Raw genomic sequence first — 24,029 nt, forward strand, 5'->3', positions numbered from 1 at the left:
CTTCTTCGGCGGCCAATCGGGAGTCTTCTCTTTTCGGCCAATCGGCCATTGAGGAGCAGTTCTACATCTATGTTCAGTGGCAGCCGGTGGAAATTTTTTTGGGAGGGGCAGCAAACAGTATGCCACAGGCACTTACCTCATCACCAGCGGCTTCCCCTGCTCCGTGGCGGCTTCCCATTCTCCTGCTGTTCTCCTGCGGCCTCCCGTTCTCCAGGTTATTGCGATGGCGGCCGCTTCCATTTCCTCCCTCTTCCTCGGCGGCCAATCGGGAGTCTTCTCTTTTCAGCCAATCGGAAAACGGGTCTCGCACCCGCTACTGGTTGGCCAGATTGAGGATCAGTGTTTCAACAGCGAATATTCATTCAGTGTTGTAACACACCTGGGTGGGCTCCGGATGCATCCTCTGCGACCTGAGCCCATCCAATTTTGAAGCCTATTAGAGCCTTTGTCTCTAATCAGGTGCTTAAAACAAAATAAAAACCCTGGCCGATCTAAAGGGGCCGGAAGCATGAATGGGGGGGAGCGGTGGTGGCCATGGATAGCTTCATGCTATGCATTGCATATAGGGGGTGGAGTGGAGAGAGGGGGCGGCACCCGGGCGCCCCAAATGGACGGTCCGCCACTGTCTATGTTGACACACTGGTGAGGACCTGTACAGGACTACACGCGTGCCACGAGGGCCATGCCAAGGGGTAGGCAGAAGATGCGGCCACCCTGGGTGCTTCAGTGGGTGGGGTGCAAAAAGGGCAGGACCTGCAAACTGTGATGTTCAAGTAGAATATATCTCATGAGGGGCAAGTGTGTTCCAGTTCCGTGAGCTGGGCGAGCTATGCCCGGAGTCCACAGGCACCCCCGAAAAAAAATTGCGTAGCTGGAGGCGGCTCCAAAAGTCCAAGGGAGGATCTGTGGCAGATACCCCTGCAGCAGGGGAAAGTTGACCGTCGGAACCCACAAAGTCACAAAACTGGCGCTGCCCACTCATGTTTAATCGCTGGAAATGGGGATTTTGAAAGGCCAGGATGGAATTCAGGATTCCCAAGTATTGGTGCCATAGGGGAGTGGTGACACCAAGGAGTGACGAAAGGGGTCTCTTGCCACCAGAAGTGTTCTGCCCAAGGTAGGATGCTCGATAATCGCCTTTGGTAAAGGTGAGGCGATCCACGGCCAACTCTTGGCAGTATCTTTAGAGTCCACTATTTCCATGGCCACCCAGTGCTTCGCTTCTACGTGACAGTGCCAGTCCACTAGTCTAGTGAGGTGTGCCGCCCTGTAGTAATGATTTTTATTGTTAAACGTGCATGCAAAAAAAAAAAAAAAAGAAGAAGCAAAAATAGCCCTGGCAGTAAAAGGGTTAAAGAACCTTCTACAAACTGTGGCCACAAAGCCATGGAACTGAGCTAGGACACATGTGCCCCCCCCCCCCGTGGTGGCGGAGTGTTTGAAGACCTCATATATGTGTATGCTCATGTGTGCAGAGACATGATTTTCCTAACAGATAAAAGAATCCTTCAATAAGATCTCTATAAATTGTCTTGTGTCAGCTCTGCCGACATATGGAAGGGTCAGTGTGTGCACCGGGCCCTCTGTTTCGGGGGGCCCCTCTAGGGTTGCCACCTTTTCTTCAAGCCAAACCTGAACACGTTAATGGCTCACAGCAAAAAAAAAATTTCAGGGGGAATGCTGTGGACTCTGGTGTAAAGGGGAACTCTGATGTAAGGGGGTTTCTGCTCACCAAACCTCCCACTTACATCAGAGTCCCCATCATTTCCCCTTAAATCAGGGTTCCCAATTACCCCCTTAAATCAGAGTCCACAGTGCATCCCTTACATCTGAGTCCCTCTTACCTTAGTGTAGTCACTCGCTCAGAGGCAAGAGAGAGAACGGAGGGTGGGGGGGGGGGACTTTAGTCACAGACATTCGATGGTGAGCTCACTCACCCAAGGATGGAGGCTCAGGTATCGACACCTTTCATTTACGATGTATCTGCCGGTTGCTGAACTTCAGATTTCCAGCCCACACATCCCTTTCCAGAGGACCAGAACACCAGGGATTGGAGTGTGCATGGGCAGACAGAGGTGTAGGGGTGGGAGGAGGAGGAGGAGGAGGAGCAGATCAAGCCCTCTTTCCTCTCCTGTCCATGTATAGTAGGGTTGCACCTATACAAGTATAAGTATCAGTATCGGTATCGGTGCCGGTACACATTTCACATTGAAAAAGCGCAAAATTAAAAACAAAAGAAAAATAAAGTATCGGTACTTGTACTCGTAAAAAAAATGGTATCGGTGCATCCCTAATGTATAGGAATAGGTCCTGTGCACATCCCTATGCACTCGGCGGTTTTGGTACTCTGTTACTTGAGGAGACAGATTCCATTATGAATATTGTGTGCGAGTTTCAGGAGGTCTGAAACCCGGACACACAATTCAAAACCCGAACTGTTCGGGTGAATCCCGGGACAGGTGGCAACCCTAGGCCCCCTCGGAGGTGGCATACGTTGCTGTAGCTGCGATCACACACACACTCGCTGTAATATATTAACGGAACACATTGCAACACATTCCACAAAAAGCTCATTAATGAATCTTTCAATGGCGGCATTGTGACTCTCCTCTGTTGTTTTATTCAGGACCGCGCAGCTCCATCCAGCGAATTTCACGGTTCCCCGAGTCTCCCTCATAGTCTAAACCCCCCGAGGAGGATAAATCGGCTTGTTATTGTCACAGACGGCTAATCTCGTGTCTTGGTGGTAATCACCAAAAAAAAGACAACATGGCAGCACTGCTGTTTCACAGAATAGGCGTTTAATCTTCCAGCCTGTTATGTAGCAGAGATAAAACCCCTCTAAGTATCCCCCCCACCCCCCCCCCCCATCTGCCACCAAGGGAGCCGGGTGCAAGGGGACGCATCCATTACCAGAGTCTAAGCCCCCCCACCGATACTTCTCCGGCAGAGGGAGGATAATCACACGGCCCCCCGGAGTGCCGGAGACGCACTTTCATACGACAAATAACAGAGCGCCGATGTAACAGAGCGCAATAGAACAGTTCTAAAGAGTAATAATCACAACATATTCATCTTCAGAGCTTACATTCTACGGATTCTCTTTCAAATTACAATGCTTCAGCTTGTTGTGTTCACCGGATTCCTTCAACGCTTCTCTCCATCGTGGACAAAAATTCAGAAGCGCCACTTACAGTGTTAATTTTGGCAACACATTTCAATTTAGACTTAGAACTAAAATGGCATTTTAGTTTTATGCCCTGTACACATGAGCGGAATTACTGTCGGAAAAAACTTGGATGGTTTTTCGGGCGGAATTCCGCTCAAGCTTGCCTTGCATACACACGGTCACACAAAAGTTCTCTGAACTTTTGACCGTCAGGAACGCGGTGACCTGTAATGCTGCACAGTGCTCTGGATGGTGGTCTGAAGAGGCCTGTAATGCTGCACAGTGCTCTGGATGGTGGTCTGAGGAGGTTTGTAATGCTGTACAGTGCTCTGGACGGTGGTCTGAGGAAGCCTGTAATGCTGCAGAGTGCTCTGGATGGTGGTCTGAGGAGGTCGGTAATGCTGCACAGTGCTTGGGACGGTGGTCTGAGGAGGTCAGTAACGCTGCCCAATGCTCTGGATGGTGGTCTGAGGAGACCTGTAATGCTGCACAGTGCTCTGGACGGTGGTCTGAAGAGGCCTGTAATGCTGCACAGTGCTCTGGACGGTGGTCTGAGGAGGTCTGTAATGCTGTACAGTGCTCTGGACGGTGGTCTGAGGAGGCCTGTAATGCTGCAGAGTTCTCTGGATGGTGGTCTGAGGAAGCCTGTAATGCTGCAGAGTGCTCTGGATGGTGGTCTGAGGAGGTCAGTAATGCTGCACAGTGCTCGGGACGGTGGTCTGAGGAAGCCTGTAATGCTGCAGAGTGCTCTGGATGGTGGTCTGAGTAGGTCAGTAACTCTGCACAGTGCTCTGGATGATGGTCTGAGGAGGCCTGTAATACTGTACAGTGCTCTGGACGGTGGTCTAAGGAGGCCTGTAATGCTGCACAGTGCTCTGGACGGTGGTCTGAGGAGGTCTGTAATGCTGTACAGTGCTCTGGATGATGGTCTGAGGAGGTCAGCAATGCTGCACAGTGCTGTGGACAGTGGTCTGAGAAGGCCAGTAAAGCTGCACAGTGCTCTGGACTGTGGTCTTTGGAGGTCTGTAATGCTGCACAGTGCTCTGGACGGTGGTCTGAGTAGGCACGTAATGCTGCAGAGTGCTCTGGACGGTGGTCTGAGGAGGTCTGTAATGCTGCACAGTGCTCTGCACGGTGGTCTGAGGAGGTCTGTAATGCTGCACAGTGCTCTGGATGGTGGTCTGAGAGGCCTGTAATGCTGCAGAGTGCTGGATGGTGGTCTCAAGTCTGAGGGATGGCCTGTAATGCATAGTGCCCTGGCTGCTGCTATGTCGATGGTCAGAGGAGGCCTGTGATGCGGCACAGTGCTGATGGTGGTCTGAGGGATGTCCTGTAATGCACAGTGCTCTGGATGCCAGTGGTCAGAGGAGGCCTGTAATAATGCACACACAGTGCTCTGGACGGACGGTGGTCTGAGGGGAGGCCTCAGGCCTGCTGTACTTGTTTTGTACACTAGTACTACACACTCAGTCTGCTCTCTGCTCTGGATGTGGGCGGTCATCTCGGGAGTTGGGACTCAGTAGTGGGACTCTCGTCGGGACTCAGAAGGCCTGCCTGTAATGCACAGTTCTGCTCTGGTCTCTGGCAATCGTCACAGTGCACACAGCTGACTCAACTCGCTGGCTTGCTGGGCGCGGAAGCAGGTGGAGCTCCGTGAAAACCAGAAGTTAGTTCACAAGGGTACACATCCCTGCCTTACATTTTCGTCCCATTTTCGTTAACGATGTGATTTTCGTCATAGTTTTCATCAGTGGACAATAATGTGCTGTACTTTTCATTTTCGTCACCGTAAAAATTATGTTTTTTGAAATTAACACTAGCCACTTAGAACACACCAAAAAAATTAAATTCTGATAACATCTAACTTATTTAACCGGCACTTCCGGGTTTCCAACCGCCGCCTCTTGGGATTACAATGTCACAGCTAAGTTAAGTTACTAAGTCGCATGTGTGCACTGGATTTGTGCATGGGCACACAAATGCAGCTGGTGGTATATAGCAGCAGTCTGACAGAAGCTGGCAGCTTTTGTGCACAAGCAGAAATCCTGCCACTAATGCGCATATCTACCTCCGGTCTCTGCCAGGCCCTAGATATCTGCAAGACATATGCGCAATGTGCCGCAGCTTTTCAAAGGAGCAAGGGGAGGCCATCCATTCAGTGATTTAGTTCAGTTTTAAGATAAAGTAATTTTATATATATATATATGACATTTATTTTGTAAATAAAAATTTATACTGTGTATATATATATATATATATATATATATATATATATATATATATATTTTATTTATTTACATATATGTATTTGTTATATGAAATTTATATGCTTTTTTTTGTTTTTATTTATATACAGCATGTATATACTGTGTGTATGTGTGTATAAATATACATATATAGTGTTTCAAAGCATGACATGTTAGGTATCTATTTATTCGTCGTAACATCATCTGTCACAATATACAAAAAAATTGGGCTAACTTTACTGTTTTTTTTTTTATTAATATTATTCAAAGTGCCACAAATTTTATAACAAACTATGAAAACTCATCGGTCCTGAACAGGGAGAGCCACTGCCGCATCATCTGTGCCCACCAGTACCACCTAATAGTGCCAATCAGTGCCACCTATTAGTGCCGATCAGTGCTGCCAATCAGTGCCCATCAGTGCCTCATTATCAGTGCTGCCTATCAGTGTCACCTACCAGTGCCCATCAGTGCCACCCATCAGTTCCCATCAGTGCCCCCTATTAGTGTCCTCCGGTGCCACTTATCGGTGCCCTTCAATGCCACCTATCAGTGCCGCCTCTTCAGTGCCCATCAGTGCAGCCTCATCAGCGCACATCTATGAAGGAGAAAAATGTCCTGTTTGCAAAATTTTATAACAAACTATGAAAACTGTTTTTTTTTTTTTCCCTGTTTAGCAAAAAAATAAAAAACCCAGCGGTAATTAAATACCACCAAAATAAAGCTCTATTTGTATGAAAAAAATCATAAAAATGTCATTTGGGTACAGTGTTGTATGACCGCGCAATTGTCATTCAAAGTTTGACAGTGCCGAAAGCTGAAAATTGGACTGGGCAGGAAAGGGGGTGAAAGTGCTTGGTAAGCAAGTGGTTAAAACAGAATAGCAGAAAAAAATGTAGGGAGGATCCCCCACTACTGGTAGTGCAAACCCGGACCGACAAAGTTCCAGACAACATTCTGGACACATAAGAGAGTCAAAAGAGGGCACAAATTCCCATCAGAAAAGGAAGAGCAAAGGAAGGAGAAACGAGAGAGAAGAGAGGGCAAGACATCAGTGGACAAGTGAGGTTCGTTTCATCCTGAATCGAAATTGTCTAGACAGAAGAGGGGGGGGGGGGTCGGGGGCTTAGGATCCCCAAAAGCACCAGTCAAAGCCGGCCCACACTAGACAGGGGGAGAGTAGGGAAAGTATACGCCAACCATGGTTCCCAAATCTTGAAGAACTTGGCATGGGAGTCATTAAGACTACTGGACATTTGTGCACTGAGCATCATACCGTCTCACTCCCTGGAAGGGAACCGTGGGTTTCTTCCAGGCCTGGGCAGTCATCCTCTTAGCTGATATAAACAGTTAGGAGTCCAGTTTTTGTTGGCAAGCGAAGAAGCCAGGGATAGGGCAATACAATAAGGCAAATTTAACATCCTGTCGGATATTCAGGTAGAACAGAGTGTGTAGTAGGCCGAATACTCGGGAACAAAAGACTACCAGTGGACATGTCCACCAGGTGTGTAGAACAACTCCATGATGGTCGCATCCCCAAAAGCAGCAGCCACTTGAAGCCAGGTTGGCATGGATGACCCAATACCACCGTAAGAGCACTTTATATGACACCTCCAAGGTGGCAGTGGTAAATGAATATTTAGCAACAGAAGACCAGCCTTTACTTCAATCCACTGGGTCTGTCTCCAATGCCAAGTCTCGTTTCGATTGGGTCAGATAAGAAAGAGAAGCGAAAGATGATTGACCATTCAGGGAAGGCAATGCTAGGCAATGGAGATGCAGCAGCTGTACGGACTCACCAGCACAGTCATGCAGGAGTGTGGGGTACACAGCTCTAAAAGCAGACAGTGTTTATTTTGCGGCCACCCATCACTGCACACCTTAGTGCCCGTATGAATGAGCCCTTAGACTAACAGTAGATGTGCGTCAGTGCCTACCACCCGTCTAAAAAGCAACATTTCTCCACCTGTTGTAACCCTGTCCGGCTGCAGTCTTGCCATATACTTTGATAGGCATCCTGCAGTGGCACTGAATACAGCACCGGTTGGTCCAGGGCATTCTGCAGCTGGATGGTGGGGGGTTAAAAACACAACTCAACCACTTGGTTTTCTACCCCCCCCTTAACCACAAGTCTTAGAACTCGTTTACACCAGTTGCATTGAAATGGGGCAGAGGTCAGTGCAGTCATGATGTGCTGAGGTCAACACACCACAATGTTTCCCTTTTTTTCTGAACTTTATTGAGATGTCACACAAACATCTCATAAAGTTCAATTGCCGGCTGCACGGTGGAAGGCAGTAGATTGAAAAATAGTACTGCATGCAACACAGTGGTGTGAACAATTTGTAAGGAGATCTCCAATGTGCAGATTCCTCCATAATACTCCATGTCCACAGGTACCCTCATTCAACCCTGCTACTATTAACAAGGTTGGTAAACGCCCACCTAACCATCTGCCCCCTGGATCCTGCTCCCTCGCAAATGCTATACTCATCCTCTGGCTCTATGCTACACTCTCTAACTTACATCTTCAACCTCTCCCTCTCCTTTGCCATCTTCCCCAACTCTCTAAAACATGCACTAGTCACCCACATCCTTAAAAAGCCCTCACTGGACCCCACCAATCTTAACAACCTACGCCCCATCTCCTTACTTCCCTTCTCCTCCAAACTCCTTGAACGTCTGGTCTATGACCGATTGAGCAACCATCTGATTAAGAACAAACTTCTTGATCCCCTTCAGTCCGGATTTTGCCCTCAACACTCCACGGAAACGGCTCTCCTTAAACTCACAAACGACCTACTTATGGCTAAAACCAATGGACACTATTATGTACTACTCCTCCTGGACCTCTCTGCTGCCTTTGACACAGTGGACCACCCCCCTCCTCCTTAAAAACTCCTCTCCTTGGGTCTCTGGGACTGTACTCTTCGATGGGTTTCATCCTACCTATCTCACCACACCTTCAGTGTCACTTACAATTCTACTTCCTCCTCTCCTCTTCCCTTCTCCATCGAGGTCCCCCAAGGATCTGTTCTTGAGCCTCTCCTGTTCTCAATCTACACCTCCAACCTGGGTCAGTTGATGGCTTTCAGTATCATTTCCACGCTGACGACACCCAGACCTATCTCTCCACCCCTATCTATCTCTCCACCCCTCAGCTCACTCCATCAGTCCATATCACTAATTTACTAACAAACATATCAGCTTGGATGTACCATCACTTCCTCAAACTCAACCTGTCCAAAACCGAGCTCATGATATTTCCTCCCCCACGTGCCTCTTCCCCTAATATCTCTGTCAAAATCAACGGCTCAGCGATCAACCTGTCCCCGCATGCCAGGGTGCTAGGTGTAATTCTGGACTCTGATCTAATCTTTTGGCTCCACATCCAATCACTGTCCAAAGCTTGCCACCTCAACCCCTGCAACATCTCCAAGATATGCCTCTTCCTTACCAATGACATCACAAAGCTTCTAATCCACTCCCTGATCATCTCTTACCTCGACTACCGCAACTCCCTCCTCATTGGCTTACCATTACATAGGATATCCCCCTTCAGTCCATCATGAATGCTGCTGACAGGCCCATGCACCTCACAAATCGCTCGGTGTCTGCTACCCCTCTCTGCCAATCCTTCCATTGGCTTCTACTCACCCAACAAATTAAATACTTTAGATACTAACAACTTACAAAGCCATCCACAACTCTGCCCCCAGCTACATCAATAATCTAGTCTCAAAATACCAACCAAACCGCTCTCTTTGTTCCTCCCAAGACCTCCTACTCTCTAGCTCCCTCGTCACCTCCCACGCCTGTCTCCAGAACTTTTCCAGAGCCTCTCATCTACTAGAACTCCCTACCCCAATCTGTTCGACTCTCTCCTACTCTGTCCACTTTCAGAGGATCCCTGAAAACTCTTCCCTTCAGAGAAGCCTATCCTGCCCTCACCTAACAACTGTACTTTTATTTTCTCCATCAGCACATCCCCCACAGGTATTAAGTCTTGTATCTCTTGCCCTCCCTCTAAAATTGTAAGCTGTAAAGGTCAGGGCCCTCTGATTCCTCCTGTATTAAATTGTATTGTAATTGTACTGTCTGCCCTCATGTTGTAAAGCGCTGCGTAAACTGTCGGTGCTATAAAAAATCATGTATAATAATAATAATAACCAGGTGTGACGGAATCGCTTCCCACACTCCGCTTGAGTGCTTCCATCGGTATATAGCTTCCTAAGCTCTGGAACACGAGACCACCTGTGAATCTGGCTAAGTTACCCCAAGAACCAGGCAGTACCAGTAAACCAGAATAAGAACTGTTTATTTGAACAAGTATACAGGCTTTTATACACTTGAGAAGGACATTCCCCCCTTCTGATCAAATTCATCTAACATTACAACCTGCACACAGGAATATAATTACAACAACCTATACTATAAACATGATGTTAATTAACTCCCTGGATGACTCAGAGGTCTGACCTTCCAGGTCACACTTGCCGTCTCCTAGCTCACAAACTACAATACACATAATCATAAGTATAAACACAGAACACCTTCACACAATAGCAGAGTTAATTAGCACAAACAACAATGGGTGAAAGACCCTTAGGCGGCACACTAGACCTACTTACAATAAACACAAGGCAGGGGGCCCCAGACAGGTGGCTTGCTGATGACATCAGCATCAGCTATGAGTCCCAAGCTGGCAGAGACCATCATGGCCTTTTTAATAATGTCCTTTTGCATTACATAACAGAACATCTTCCCAAATGCTTGCAGCTCCCTCAAATGCCAGGGCCCATAGTCGGTAGGTAAGAGGCTAGCATTCAGTCCCCTCCAAAAGCCCCTGTCTCGGGTGACTCTATCACACCAGGCACACATGAGACAAGGTATTTTGCCTTATCCATGCGGTGGGACTGCACAGGCCTACCGCATGTGACGTGAAAGGAGCCATTAGACTTTTGGTGAATTGACACTGTTGTCTATTACATTGTTCATTCTTGTTTGTTGGTCTTGTGACTCCAGAATTCGTTTACATTGTAAGAAAAACGAATTTTAAAATAAATCAAAGAATCTAATTGGTTGCCATTGTAACAGGAAACTTTCCTGGAAAAATTTACCCTTACCAGGGCGATGATTTTGTTGGCATTTTAGCCAATGGGGGTCGTCACATCCAATGGTTACCTGTGGAGAATCAGTAGCAGTTTGGAGGTCTGCGTCTCCTTCATTCGGAATGGGGGGGGGGGCTCTCCTTGTGGCTGATGTACTATAATGTCTGCAAGTACCTGAGCGGAGTGTAAACTAGGCGGACGCCGGTAGCAGAGCCATTCATCTTATAGATGGGCCGCTTACTGAGCCGTGAAATAACCAGGAATCTCCATGACCTCCAGAGCGGCGTGCCACCGGGCTACAATAAGAGCAATGCAGGCTCCGTCTTCACATCCCTCTACTATATAGAAGAGGGAACCCCCAATCCAAAATGTACCCAGTGCCCGATTAGCATCAAAGTGGCCCTATTTTTTGGGGTGGTGGTGGGGACATTAGAGTGTAAGCTCCTCTGGTACAGAGTCTGATGTGGCTGGCTCAGTGTTCTCTGTACAGCACTGCAATATATGTCAGAGCTATATAAATGTATAATAACAGTGTGTGATTGTGGGGGACATTAGAGTGTAAGCTCCTCTGGTACAAAGACTGATGTGACTGGCTCAGTGTTCTCTGTACAGCACTGCGGTATATGTCAGAGCTATATAACTGTATAAAACCATTATATCCCATGACCACAGAGTCTGGCCCTCTGGAATCACCTTGTATTGTTGGGTTTTCAATATATACAGTACTATAAACCATATCTCAGGTCTGTGTAATAAACTGGCACAGTGAGGGGTAAATGATGAAGTAGAGGGCACACCTATGGCCCATCATTTGGCAGTACAGTACAATAAGGATTGGCTGTGTTGGTGATATGATAGGGATCAATAGATATCAATGTCGAGAGTCTGATTATAGAACATGTGTCATCTGCTCCTCTGTTATGTCATGTCAGGACCAGGGACCGGTATGTGATGGATGAGCTGATCCTGTCTGGTTCATTATCTCTGGTTTCCAGTAATCCTGGCCTCCCCCTACCACTAACACCATCCCTGCTGTTTCCTCTTCTAGTAATATCGGGTGATTGGCAGTTTGGGGGGTAATAAAGGGACCGTCACTGTCACTGTAGTCACAACGGCTCACTGTGTCTTCTGTCTTCTAATTCCAGGGGTGGCAATCAGCACGTACGCCAAATACTGCTACAGGAAACTCCAAAAAGCGGCCTTGCTGGGAGCGAAAAAGGTGCGTAACCTCCACACTCCTCCTTCTGTCCTCACTCCATCTCTGTCACTGTGTCCTCCTCTCCAACCTTCTGCCTTCCCCCCCTCTTCCTCTATACCCCCCTCCCCCATACTACCGCCCCCCCCCCTCAATACCTCTTCTGCTATATGCCACTACCTCCTCCCTCTCTCCCTGGTTCCCCTCGCCCCCTCTATACCCCATACCTCTTCCTCTATACCCCCCCCATACCTTTTCCTCTATATGCCACTACCCCCTCCCTCTCTCCCTGGTACCCCATACCTCTTCCTCTATACCCCCCCCCATACCTTTTCCTCTATATGCCACTACCCCCTCCCTCTCTCCCTGGTACCCCATACCTCTTCCTCTATACCCCCCTCCATACTACCACCCCCTCCATACCTCTTCCTCTATACCCCCCCCCCATACCTCTTCCTCTATACACCCCCTCCATTCCTCTATATGCCACTACCCCCTCCCTCTCTCCCTGGTTCCCCGCCCTCCCTCTATACCCCATACCTCTTCCTCTATATTTCCCCCATACTACCCCCCCATACCTCTTCCTCTATATGCCACTACCCCCTCCCTCTCTCCCTGGTCACCCCCCCTTCCTCTATACCCCATACCTCTTCCTCTATACCCCCCCTCCATACCCCTTCTTCTATACTTTTCTCTCTTCCCTCTATACCTCTACCACCCCCTTCCTCTCCCCCCCCTCTATATTACCCCCCTACTCCCTCTTTACCACCCTCCCCCATACCTATCCTCCCCTTTCTCTCTATACCCCACCTTTCCCTCTATACTGCTACCACCTCTCTATACCTCTCCCTCTAAAACTCCCTCCCCCCCCCCGTACCGCCACCCCTCATGCCTCCTCCTCCCTCTTCACCCCTAGCTCCCCAACACCCAAAATACCTCTCATACCCTCTACTCACAGGGTGGGGGCCAGGGAAGTAGAAATAGCTCCTATGACAATTTGGGGGGTGTTTTAGGTGAATTATTTCTTTTGGGTTGGAGTCCTTTTTTGGGTAGGTCTGGGTAACAGTCTCTTGTAATGTGACTACACTCCCGATTCTACAGTCTGCTGTGATGTGCCAACAATCCTCAACCAAGTCTTGTAATGTGTCCTCACTCCTCAGCAGTCTCTTGTTATTGGCTACACTCCTCAGCAGTCCCTTGTTATTGGCTACACTCCTCAGCAGTCCCTTGTTATTGGCTACACTCCTCAGCAGTCCCTTGTTATTGGCTACACTCCTCAGCAGTCCCTTGTTATTGGCTACACTCCTCAGCCGTCTCTTGTTATTGGCTACACTCCTCAGCAGCCTCTTGTTATTGGCTACACTCCTCAGCAGTCTCTTGTTATTGGCTACAATCCTCAGCAGTCCCTTGTTATTGGCTACACTCCTCAGCAGTATCTTGTTATTGGCTACACTCCTCAGCAGCCTCTTGTTATTGGCTATGCTCCTCAGCAGTCCCTTGTTATTGGCTACACTCCTCAGCAGTCTCTTGTTATTGGCTACACTCCTCAGCAGTCTCTTGTTATTGGCTACACTCCTCAGCAGTCTCTTGTTATTGGCTACACTCCTCAGCAGTCTCTTGTTATTGGCTACACTGCTTGGCAGTCCCTTGTTATTGGCTACATTCCTCAGCAGTCTCTTGTTATTGGCTACACTGCTTGGCAGTCCCTTGTTATTGGCTACACTCCTTAGCAGTCTCTTGTTATTGGCTGCCTGTGCCATAAGTGAATACATTTGCTATGTATGTCATTAGAGACTATATTGGCTTGCTGGTCTGTGGTGATAAGCCTGTATAGGTGATCATCCAGTTTTCCTTTTTGCGAGCAATCGCTTATTATTGTGAATTGTGCATTCATCACCATGGAACTTAACTGTGAGACAGTTGTTTGCAGGACTTTTCACTGATAGATGGCTGCCTTCTAGTTCTGGAACATACAGAACTTTATTTACAAGGACACTAATGCAGTTCAGGAAGCCATGGCCTTTACCTTCTGAGATGATGCTTTTCCCGTTTGCTCAGAAAACTTTGTCTTTTGCACTGTAATCAATGTTTGTGAAGAAGGTCTCATTGCTAGTCATGTGGCTTGTCGCACCTGAGTCTATGCACCAGCCACATGGCTCGCCACTTTGTGTTACTTTAAAGGTGCCACTCCATGATGTGTCTGCAGTTTCCTTTGTGTTTGCTTTGATTCTTTCTTTTGTGGTTAGCTCTAGCTTTTGCTGCTCAGCTTTCCAGATAGAACAGTCCTTTTTTATGTGACCGGTCCTTTGCAGCGAAAACAGGCTCTGCTTTCTTTGTTATGCTTTGTGCCTTTGTACATCTTAATAGCTTTGTCATCGTGGTGCATATTTTCTTTCCTTCTGTCATATTCATCGATTAATTTCCCTTTGACATATTCCAGTGTCAGTTCCTGCTCGGGTCTGGTTTCTAAAGCATTAATGAGAGCAGTATACAGTATGTCTCTGGAAGGCTGCAGAGGATGTCCTCTCCGATGGCACGCAGCTCCTCTATGATCTCTAGGATAGCATTCACGTGGTCACACATTTGCTGGCCTTCATCTAGTCTCATCTTGTACAACTTTCTTAAAGAAACAGTTCGCTGTTTAGACTTGAACACTCATGCAGCTTTTGTAATGAAGTCCACATACCTTTGGTCGTTTTCTCTGTTCTTAAGTCCTGTACACACGAGTGGATTTTCCGTCAGAAAAATCTTGGATGGTTTTTCCGACGGAATTCCGCTCAATCTTGCCTTTCATACACACGGTCACACAAAAGTTCTCTGAACCTTCGGCCGTCAACATCACGGTGACGTACAACACTACGACGAGCCAAGAAAATGAAGTTCAATGCTTCCGAGGATGCGTGTTATTGTTTCCGAGCATGCGTAGAAATTTTGTGCGTCGGAATTGTTACAGACGGTCGGAATTTCCGATCGGAACTTTTTCCGACCGAAAAATTGACAACATGCTCTCAATCTTTTGCTGGCTGGAATTCGGCCAGCAAAAGTCCGATAGAGCATACACACGGTCGCATTTTCCGATCAAAAGCTCTCATCGGTCTTTTGCTGGCCGAATTTCCGATCGTGTGTATGCGGCATTATGTGGATAAGCTAGTCATCTTCCCCTAGTAAGGTTATAATCGCTTTTGCTTGTTTAGTCTTCCTATCCCAGTCCTCCGTCTCTCCGTCTGTGGGCCTGTCTGTATTTACCACTTGCCACAATTCATCCATGCTAAAAAGCATTTCAAGTTTAAACTTCCATAGCTGGTCATTGGCATTGTTCATTGCTGTTGCAAACTTCACATCTGAACCACTTGCCATCTTTCAGTAGTTTGTATACAGTATTCACTGACTTGCTGTACTCACTGACACTGAGTGCCTCTGGGTTTGCTGGGTGCCTGGGATATCCTCTCCAATGCCTGGGCCCATAACCTATTATCAGGTTATTGAATCATGCGTTGGAAGCTTGTTGAATGCAGAGAATACTTTACTTTCATGGAGGATTAGCAATGCATGTCTTACAGCATGGAACAGGAAACCGGACAATACAAGTACATACACTTAACAAAGACAGAACATCCTGTTATTACTTTACCATAGAATGACACACTACCATACTGCAGTGCCACCTTGCTGGATAGAAAGGTATAATGCATACAGTACTTATTGTCAGTTTATATAAGAAACTTTACATTACATGTTGTTGTTCTTCCAACACTCTTGACACCCACATGCCCAGACGTGCCCCTGTGTACAGAAATACCCCTCATACTGCCCCCCTTAGATCATTAGTGCCCCACGTATGTAATTGTACCCATCTTAGTGCCCCCATGCCAACTAGTGTCCACCATGAAACCCCATGCCCATTAAACTGCCATTGTGCCTGTTAGTGTTCCTCTTGCTGTCCCCTTGCCCAGTTGTGTCCCTTCAGGCCCATTAGAACTCCCCATGTGCTCAATAGTGCCCCCACGATTCCTCCATGCTCAATATTGCCCTTTATGGTGCTCCCTTGTCCAGAATTGCCTACAGTGCCCCTATATTTGATATTGCCTCTCATGCCCAGTATTGCACAGTAATACACCTTATACTGCCAACTAGTGCCCATTATGAAACCCTATGCTAATCATACTGCCCTTGTGCCCATTAGTGTCCCTCATACTGATCTCATACTCAATTGTGCCCCTTCATGGCCATTAGTGTGCCCCACATGCGTATTAGTGCTCCTTATGGTTCCACCATGCACATTAGAACTCTTTATCGTGCCCCCATATCCAAAATTGCCCACGGTGCCCCTAAACCTGGCGTTACCTCTCATAGTCTCCCCATGCTCAGTATTGCACAGTAATACTCCTCATACTGTTCCCCATGCACAACAATGCCCCTATGGTAAGTTGTACTCATCACAGTGACCCCATGCCAACTAGTGCCCATTATGGGGCCCCATGCCCATCAGACTTCCTTTTTGCCTATTAGTGTCTACTAACCCCATGCTCAGATGTCCCCCTTCATATATAATAGTGCCCCCTTCTGCTCAGTAGTGTCGCTCATGGTTTCCTTACAATGCATATTAGAACTCCTTATTGTTTCCCCCCCATGGTACCCTAATGCTCCATATTGACTCTTATTGTGCTCCCATGTCCAGGTTTGTCCTTAGTGCCCCTATACTCAGTATTGCCTTTCATAGGCCCCAATGCCCAGTATTGCACAGTAAAACCCCTCATACTGCCCCTTATGCTCAGTAGTGCCCTTCTATTCTTAGTCATACCCATCATAGTGCCCCCATGCTCACTAGGGTCTGGTATAGAGTCCCATGCCCATTAGTGCCCATCATAATGACTTTGTGCCCATTAGTGTCCTACATACTTCCTTCCATGCTCAGTTTTCCCCCTTCATTCCTAATGGGGCCTCCACATGCTCAGTAGTGCCCCCCCCAGTAAAGCTCGGTGACAATAAGTCTGACCTGTAGTGAAATGCTGATTAATCACAACAATGGCCAGGTGGGCATAAAGTCACCTAGGCTGGTTTAACCACATGCCGACTAGCGCACAACGATGTACGTCGGCACAATGGCACAGCTGGGCAAATGGGTGTACAGGTACGTCCCCTTTAAATTGCGGCATCGTAGGCACGTGCCCGCCGCATAATCCGTGACCGTTCCCGTGGACTCGATGTCCGCCGGGGGCCCATGATCGTGTTATGGCGCGGAAGAATGGGGCAATGCCTTTGTAAACAACACATTTCCCTGTTCTGCCTAGTGACATAACAGGGATCTACTGCTCCCTGTGATCGGGAGCAGTGATCGCTGTCATGTCAGTGGTAGCCCATCCCCCCCTACAGAACACCTCCCTAGGACATACTTAACCCCTTGATCGCCCCCTAGTGTTTAACCCCTTCCCTGCCAGTGTCATTTACACAGTAATCAGTGCATTTTTATAGCACTGATCGCTGTATAAATGACAATGGTCCCAAAATGGTGTCAAAAGTGTCTGATGTGTCCGCCATAATGTCGCAGTGGAGATAAAAATCGCAGATCACCTCCATTACTAATAAAAATGCCATAAATCTATCCCCTATTTTGTAGACGCTATGACTTTTGCGCAAACCAATCAATATACGCTTATTGTGATTTTTTTTTTTTTACCAAAAATATGTAGAATACATATTGGCCTAAACTGAGAAAGAATTTTTTTTTTATATATATCTTTTGGGGATATTTATTATAGCAAAAAGTGCAAAATATTGCTTTTTTTTTTCAAAATTGTCGCTCTTTTTTTGTTTATAGCGCAAAAAATAAAAATCGCAGAGGTGATCAAATACCACCAAAAGAAAGCTCTATTTGTGGGAAAAAAAGGACGTCAATTTTGTCTGGGTGCTTCGTCGCACGACCGCGCAATTGACAGTTAAATCGACGCAGTGCCAAATCGCAAAAAGTGCTCTTGGTCAGGAAGGGGGTAAATCCTTCCTGGGCTGAAGTGGTTAAATGACTTGTTAATTTATGTTTCTGGTTACAGTTTGTATTGTTAGGGTAATCTGATCAGGAGGGGGAACCTCCTTCTCAAGTGTATAAAAGCCTGTATTCTTGTTCTAATAAACAGTTATATTTCTGGTGTACTCCAAGACTGGTGTTGTCTGGTTCTTGGGGGTTACTATAGCCAGATCCATTGGTCTCGTGTTCCAGGACTTGGGAAGCCGCTTCTTGGCGGAAATACCCAACAGGGTGTCCGGAGTCCGTCACAGCTTCCTTCCATCATATTTGGCTACCCGCTGGATATGCGCGACGCCGCCATATGCGTTCCAACATATATGCACTTGCGCAGAATTTTGTCACCACACCCCTGAGTCCAGGTTCAAGCCCCACCATCCAAGTGAACGTAGAGTCAGATTATAATTATGCCAAGCGAAGCGAGGCCATGCCTCAAGCGTGGCGAGCGAAGTGAGCCCACGAGGGGCCCTGTGGCAAAGTGGTCTTACAACAGCGTTGGAACGCATATGGCGGCGTCGCGCATGCGCACTCCAGCAGGTAGCAAAATGCAGGGCTTTTTTTCTCAGAGAAAAGGTGCAGGAACTCAACCATGCCCGCCACACACACATACCTGCCAAATGGCATCAAATAATAGCTCTTCCCTCTGCATACAACCCCCTCCCTTCACCGCCCTCATCTTCTCCCCCCCTCCTTAAAAGCTCCACCACCTGTCATATGTCTTACCTTTATTAAGCTGAAACACCTATCCGGCTGTAGTACCTCCCAGCATACTATGCTATACTACAGTCACTTGCAAGGGAGATCATACAGTAGGAGCATCAACAACTGGTCACCAGGGACAAAATGGAGACCACAGAGGGTGCAGCCTACCACGCACCCTCTCCTGCCCATGACTGCACTGAACCCTGGGCACCTGTTCTGTATCTCCCATGTCCCTGTCCGGCACTCAGTGGGATCTGCGCAGGAGATCTGACCTGTGGGAGCTACTGGGAGATAAGCTATCACTTCTAAATGCAAAAGCTGGACTTCAATGTTACCAAGTAATAGTGGTGAGCAGGGAGCAGAAGACCTGAGCCAGAGGTGGTGGAACTGAGTTCCCCCTAATTCGTGCTGAAAAAATGCCCTGGCAAAATGTGATGGATAGCCGAATGTGACATGACACCGGCTCCTGCTCCCTCCGCAGCCGCCTGCTCTCTCCGTTGCTGGCGCCAGTTTCATGCACTTCTGATGCTCAGGGATGGCGGGGTCGGCAACCCATTGATCCCAGTCTGGGCTTGCTGACCTGCCATCCCAGAGCATGGGCATGCGCTTGACTTGTTTGAGGTCGACAGACCACATCGGAGGACGGATTGACCACACCCACTATAACAGGAAGTGTGTCTGAACAAGAACCCCCCCGAGACAGGATCAGGAGTAGTGAACAAGGACAGGATCAGCAGTGGTGAACAAGGAAAGGATCAGGAGTGGTGAACGAGGACAGGCTCAGGAGTGGTGAACGAGGACAGGCTCAGGAGTGGTGAACGAGGACAGGCTCAGGAGAGGTGAACGAGGACAGGCTCAGGAGTGGTGAACAAGGACAGGATCAGGAGTGGTGAACGGGGACGGGATTGGGAGCGGTGAACGAGGACGGGATCGGGAGCGGTGAACGAGGACGGGATCGGGAGCGGTGAACGAGGACGGGATCGGGAGCAGTGAATGAGGACGGGATCGGGAGCGGTGAACGAGGACGGGATCGGGAGCGGTGAACGAGGATGGGATCGGGAGCGGTGAACGGGGACGGGATCGGGAGCGGTGAACGAGGACGGGATCGGGAGCGGTGAACGAGGACGGGATCGGGAGCGGTGAACGAGGACGGGATCGGGAGCAGTGAATGAGGACGGGATCGGGAGCGGTGAACGAGGACGGGATCGGGAGCGGTGAACAAGGATGGGATCGGGAGCGGTGAACGGGGACGGGATCGGGAGCGGTGAACGAGGACGGGATCGGGAGCAGTGAACGAGGATGGGATCGGGAGCGGTGAACGGGGACGGGATCGGGAGCGGTGAATGAGGACGGGATCGGGAGCGGTGAACGAGGACGGGATCTGGAGCGGTGAACGAGGATGGGATCGGGAGCGGTGAACGGGGACGGGAGCAGTGAATGAGGACGGGATCGGGAGCGGTGAACGAGGACGGGATCGGGAGCGGTGAACGAGGATGGGATCGGGAGCGGTGAACGGGGACGGGATCGGGAGCGGTGAACGAGGACGGGATCGGGAGCAGTGAACGAGGACGGGATCGGGAGCGGTGAACGAGGACGGGATCGGGAGCGGTGAACGAGGACGGGATCGGGAGCGGTGAACAAGGCTGGGATCGGGAGCGGTGAACGAGGACAGGATCAGGAGCCGTGAACGAGGACAGGATCAGGAGCTGTGAACGAGGACAGGATCAGGAGCGGTGAACAAGGACAAGATCAGGAGTGGTGAACGAGGACAGGATCAGGAGCGGTGAACGAGGACAGGATCAGGAGCGGTGAACAAGGACAGGATCGGGAGCGGTGAACGAGGACAGGATCGGGAGCGGTGAACAAGGACAGGATCAGGAGCGGTGAACGAGGACAGGATCAGGAGCGGTGAACAAGGACAAGATCAGGAGTGGTGAACGAGGACAGGATCAGGAGCGGTGAACGAGGACAGGATCAGGAGCGGTGAACAAGGACAAGATCAGGAGTGGTGAACGAAGACAGGATCAGGAGCGGTGAACGAGGACAGGATCAGGAGCGGTGAACAAGGACAAGATCAGGAGCGGTGAACGAGGACAGGATCAGGAGCGGTGAACGAGGACAGGATCGGGAGCGATGAACGAGGACAGGATCGGGAGCGGTGAACGAGGACAGGATCGGGAGCGGTGAACGAGGACAGGATCGGGAGCGGTGAACGAGGACAGGATCAGGAGCGGTGAACGAGGACAGGATCGGGAGCGGTGAACGAGGACAGGATCAGGAGCAGTGAACAAGGACAGGATCAGGAGTGGATCATGTTAAGGATAAATGCAGATTTTAAAAGATTGCAAATGACTTTTAAAATGACATGAACACATTAATGTTGATATATGATTGTAGCGATTGGAGAAAGTGAAGTGTCCCTTTAATACGTTGTTGGAGGATCTGGTTAGAGGTACATTACGTGGTATGTTATCTCTTACGGTGAAGGCCATGCAGCATTGCCGGTGAGCGAGGGTGTGGGCTCTTGCTGCAGTGAGCGTGCATATTATTGCAGCGAGGTCTGCGGAGAAGCGAGCGATATTAATAAGGATTCTGGAGAGCGGACTGCAGTGACGACCTGTTACCATGGCAACCCCCCGCCGCTGCTCCCGTTCCCCTCCACACGAATGCACTTCCACAGATTCACACAGCATTTTAATTAGGCCCCTCCGCTCATCGGCATTAACACGTGGACGTTTTTCCTTTTAATGTGTCTGTCTGCTGGAGGAAGAATACTACAATGGATTAGGACAGACTTAATCTCTTATCCCGGGGATTTAGCATCTGTAGCCCTGCCGGTCCGCAGGGACCCTCGGCAATCCTGTAAAAAGGGATAATACAGGTTTGAATGTCACCACCGCGGTGTATAAAGAAACTTCCCTGGCAATAACATGATCATTCTAATGCCATTATTGTAGACGCAGCTTTTTTTCTGGGGGGGGGCTGGGCAGTAATGAGATTTTCCTTCTCCACTGTCACATCCATCATATCTGATCAGATATCGCCGTGCCCCCCTCTCCTTGTCTGTTATCTGGAAGATAATTCACCTCTTCCAGCTAAAATTTAATATTTTTTATACTTTCTCTATACAGTATGCACTACAGAATGAACAGGATGCATGTCATGTGATCCGAGAGCAGGAAATGCTGCCCCCCCCTAGAGGCCACTTCTCTCAACCTTCTTTGTAACTTGGAGGAACCAATATCTGAAAGCGGAACTTCAGTCATTTTTTTCATCTTTCCATCTATTACATTTTCTGCCCTTGTTGTTGTTTTAACTTTTGGATAGTAAAACTTTTTTTTTTCTGCCAGTAAATCCCTTATACAGCCCACTTCCTGTTTCCTGTCTGGTCATTAGCCTAGGCTTATGACATCATAGACAGCTCTTTCTCTCACTCTTGTGAGAGTTTGCCAGGAAGGGAGGGGGGATGAGTCTAAGAGGGCCAATGAGAGCTGCAGAGCTGGAGGTGTGCCTTCTGTGTGAATCCAGGAAGTGAACAGGCAGCAGCTTCAATTGCCCACAGTTAAAATGGCTGCAGCCAGACTCAGTGGAGGGAGATTTCTTCTTTTCATCTATTAAATTTTCTGCCCTTGTTGTTGTTTTAACTTTTGGATAGTAAAACATTTTTTTTTCTGCCAGTAAATCCCTTATACAGCCCACTTCCTGTTTCCTGTCTGGTCATTAGCCGAGGCTTATGACATCATAGACAGCTCTTTCTCTCACTCTCGTGAGAGTTTGCCAGGAAGGGAGGGGGGGATGAGTCATAAGAGGGCCAATGAGAGCTGCAGAGCTGGGAGGTGTGCCTCTGTGTAAATCCAGGAAGTAAACAGGCAGCAGCTTCAATTGCCCACAGTTAAAATGGCTGCAGCCAGACTCAGTGGAACGAAATTTCTGCAGCATGTTTGGCAAAGTACAGAATCACAGTATATATAAAATATTATGCAAAGTGGTTGGAGGGAAGCTTCAGAATGGCAAAGATTTTTTTATTACAAATGATGTGAGCAGGCTGCAGTTCCTCTTTAACTTTCAGTTCTATATGTGTCTATATATATATATATACGTTGCTTTGAACCTGCCCCCTAGCGGGGCGCGCACCCACCGTGGTCTTCCGTGCCCCTGCCCGCGGGACCCGTGGACTCGATGTCCGCCGGTGTCCCGCGATCGGGTCTAAGAACGGCAGAACGGGGGGGGATGCCTTTGTAAACAAGGCATCTCCCTGTTCTGCCTAGTGACACAACACTGATCATCTGCTCCCTCTCATCGGGAGCGGCGATCAGTGACGTGTCACAGTAAGCCACGCCCCCTAACAGTTAGAATCACTCCCTAGGACACACTTAACACCTTCCCCGCCCCCCTAGTGTTTAACCCCTTCACTGCCAGTGTCATTTACACAGTAATCAGTGCATTTTTTTAGCATCAATCGCTGTATAAATGACAATGGTCAAAATTGTCCGATGTGTCCGCCATAATGTCGCAGTCACGATAAAAATCGCAGATCGCCGTCATTACTAGTAAAAAAAGAAATGAATAATAAAAATGCCATAAAACTATCCCCTATTTTGTAGACGCTATAACTTTTGTGCAAACCAATCAATAAATGCTTATTGCGATTTTTTTACCAAAAATATGTAGAAGAATACGTATCAGTCTAAACTGAGGAAAAAAAATGTTTTTTTATATATTTTTTGGGGGTATTTATTATAGCAAAAAGTAAAAAATAATGCGTTTTTTTCAAAATTGTCGCAATTTTTTTGTTTTTAGCGCAAAAAAAATAAAACTCACAGAGGTGATCAAATACCACCAAAAAAAAGCTCTATTTGTGGGGGGGGGGGGGGAGGACGTCAATTTTGTTTGGGAGCCACGTCGCACGACCGCGCAATTGTCAGTTAAAGCGCCGCAGTGGCGGATCGCAAAAAGTGCTCCGGTCTTTTGCCAGCCAAATGGGCTGAACTGGTTAATTTCTCAATTTTCAAAAAAAATTTTCATAAAAAAAGTACAACTTCATAACCCCCCGCCATGCCTCTTACCAATACGTTCCAAAAAGGGGTCATTTTTACTGTCCTGGTGTTTTTGGGCCTCAAGAAATGAGATCGAACGTCAGTACATCAGGATTGATCGATCTTCAGATATATATCCCATAGTGTGTGGGCTCTATAACTATAACTTTCCTACAGACTAAATAATATTCACTGATTTGGGTTATTTTCACCAAAGAAATGGAGCAGAATACATTTTGGCCTAAATCTATGAAGAAAGATTATTTATTTGCAAAATTTTATAACAAACAAAGAAAAAATGCATATTTTCTTTCTTCAAAATTTTCGGCTTTTTTTGTTTATTTAGCAAAAAAATTTAAAAAAAACAGTGGTGAATAAATATCACCAAAAAGAAATCTCTATTTGTGTGAAAAAAAATGATAAAAGTTTCATTTGGGTACAGCGCTGCATGACCGCCCAATTCTCATTCAAAGTGCGACAGCGCTGAAAGCTGAAAATTGGCCTGGGCAGGAAGGGGGTGAAAATGCCCGGTATTTCAGGCAGGGTACACC

At 48.0% G+C, this 24,029-nt stretch overlaps 1 protein-coding gene across 1 annotated transcript in view; it reads left to right on the forward strand.

Moving 5' to 3' along the window:
- The window catches only part of LOC141145607 (rho GTPase-activating protein 39-like), a gene marked incomplete at its 5' end in the record, with an annotated part of 174,282 nt that overhangs the window by 98,882 nt on the left and 51,371 nt on the right, over positions 1–24,029 (forward strand). The window contains 1 exon segment of the mRNA XM_073632433.1: positions 11,672–11,745. Coding sequence (XP_073488534.1) covers positions 11,672–11,745 — 74 coding nt within the window.

This window comes from Aquarana catesbeiana, linkage group LG05 (assembly GCF_042186555.1).
Source record: "Aquarana catesbeiana isolate 2022-GZ linkage group LG05, ASM4218655v1, whole genome shotgun sequence".
NCBI lineage: Eukaryota > Metazoa > Chordata > Amphibia > Anura > Ranidae > Aquarana > Aquarana catesbeiana.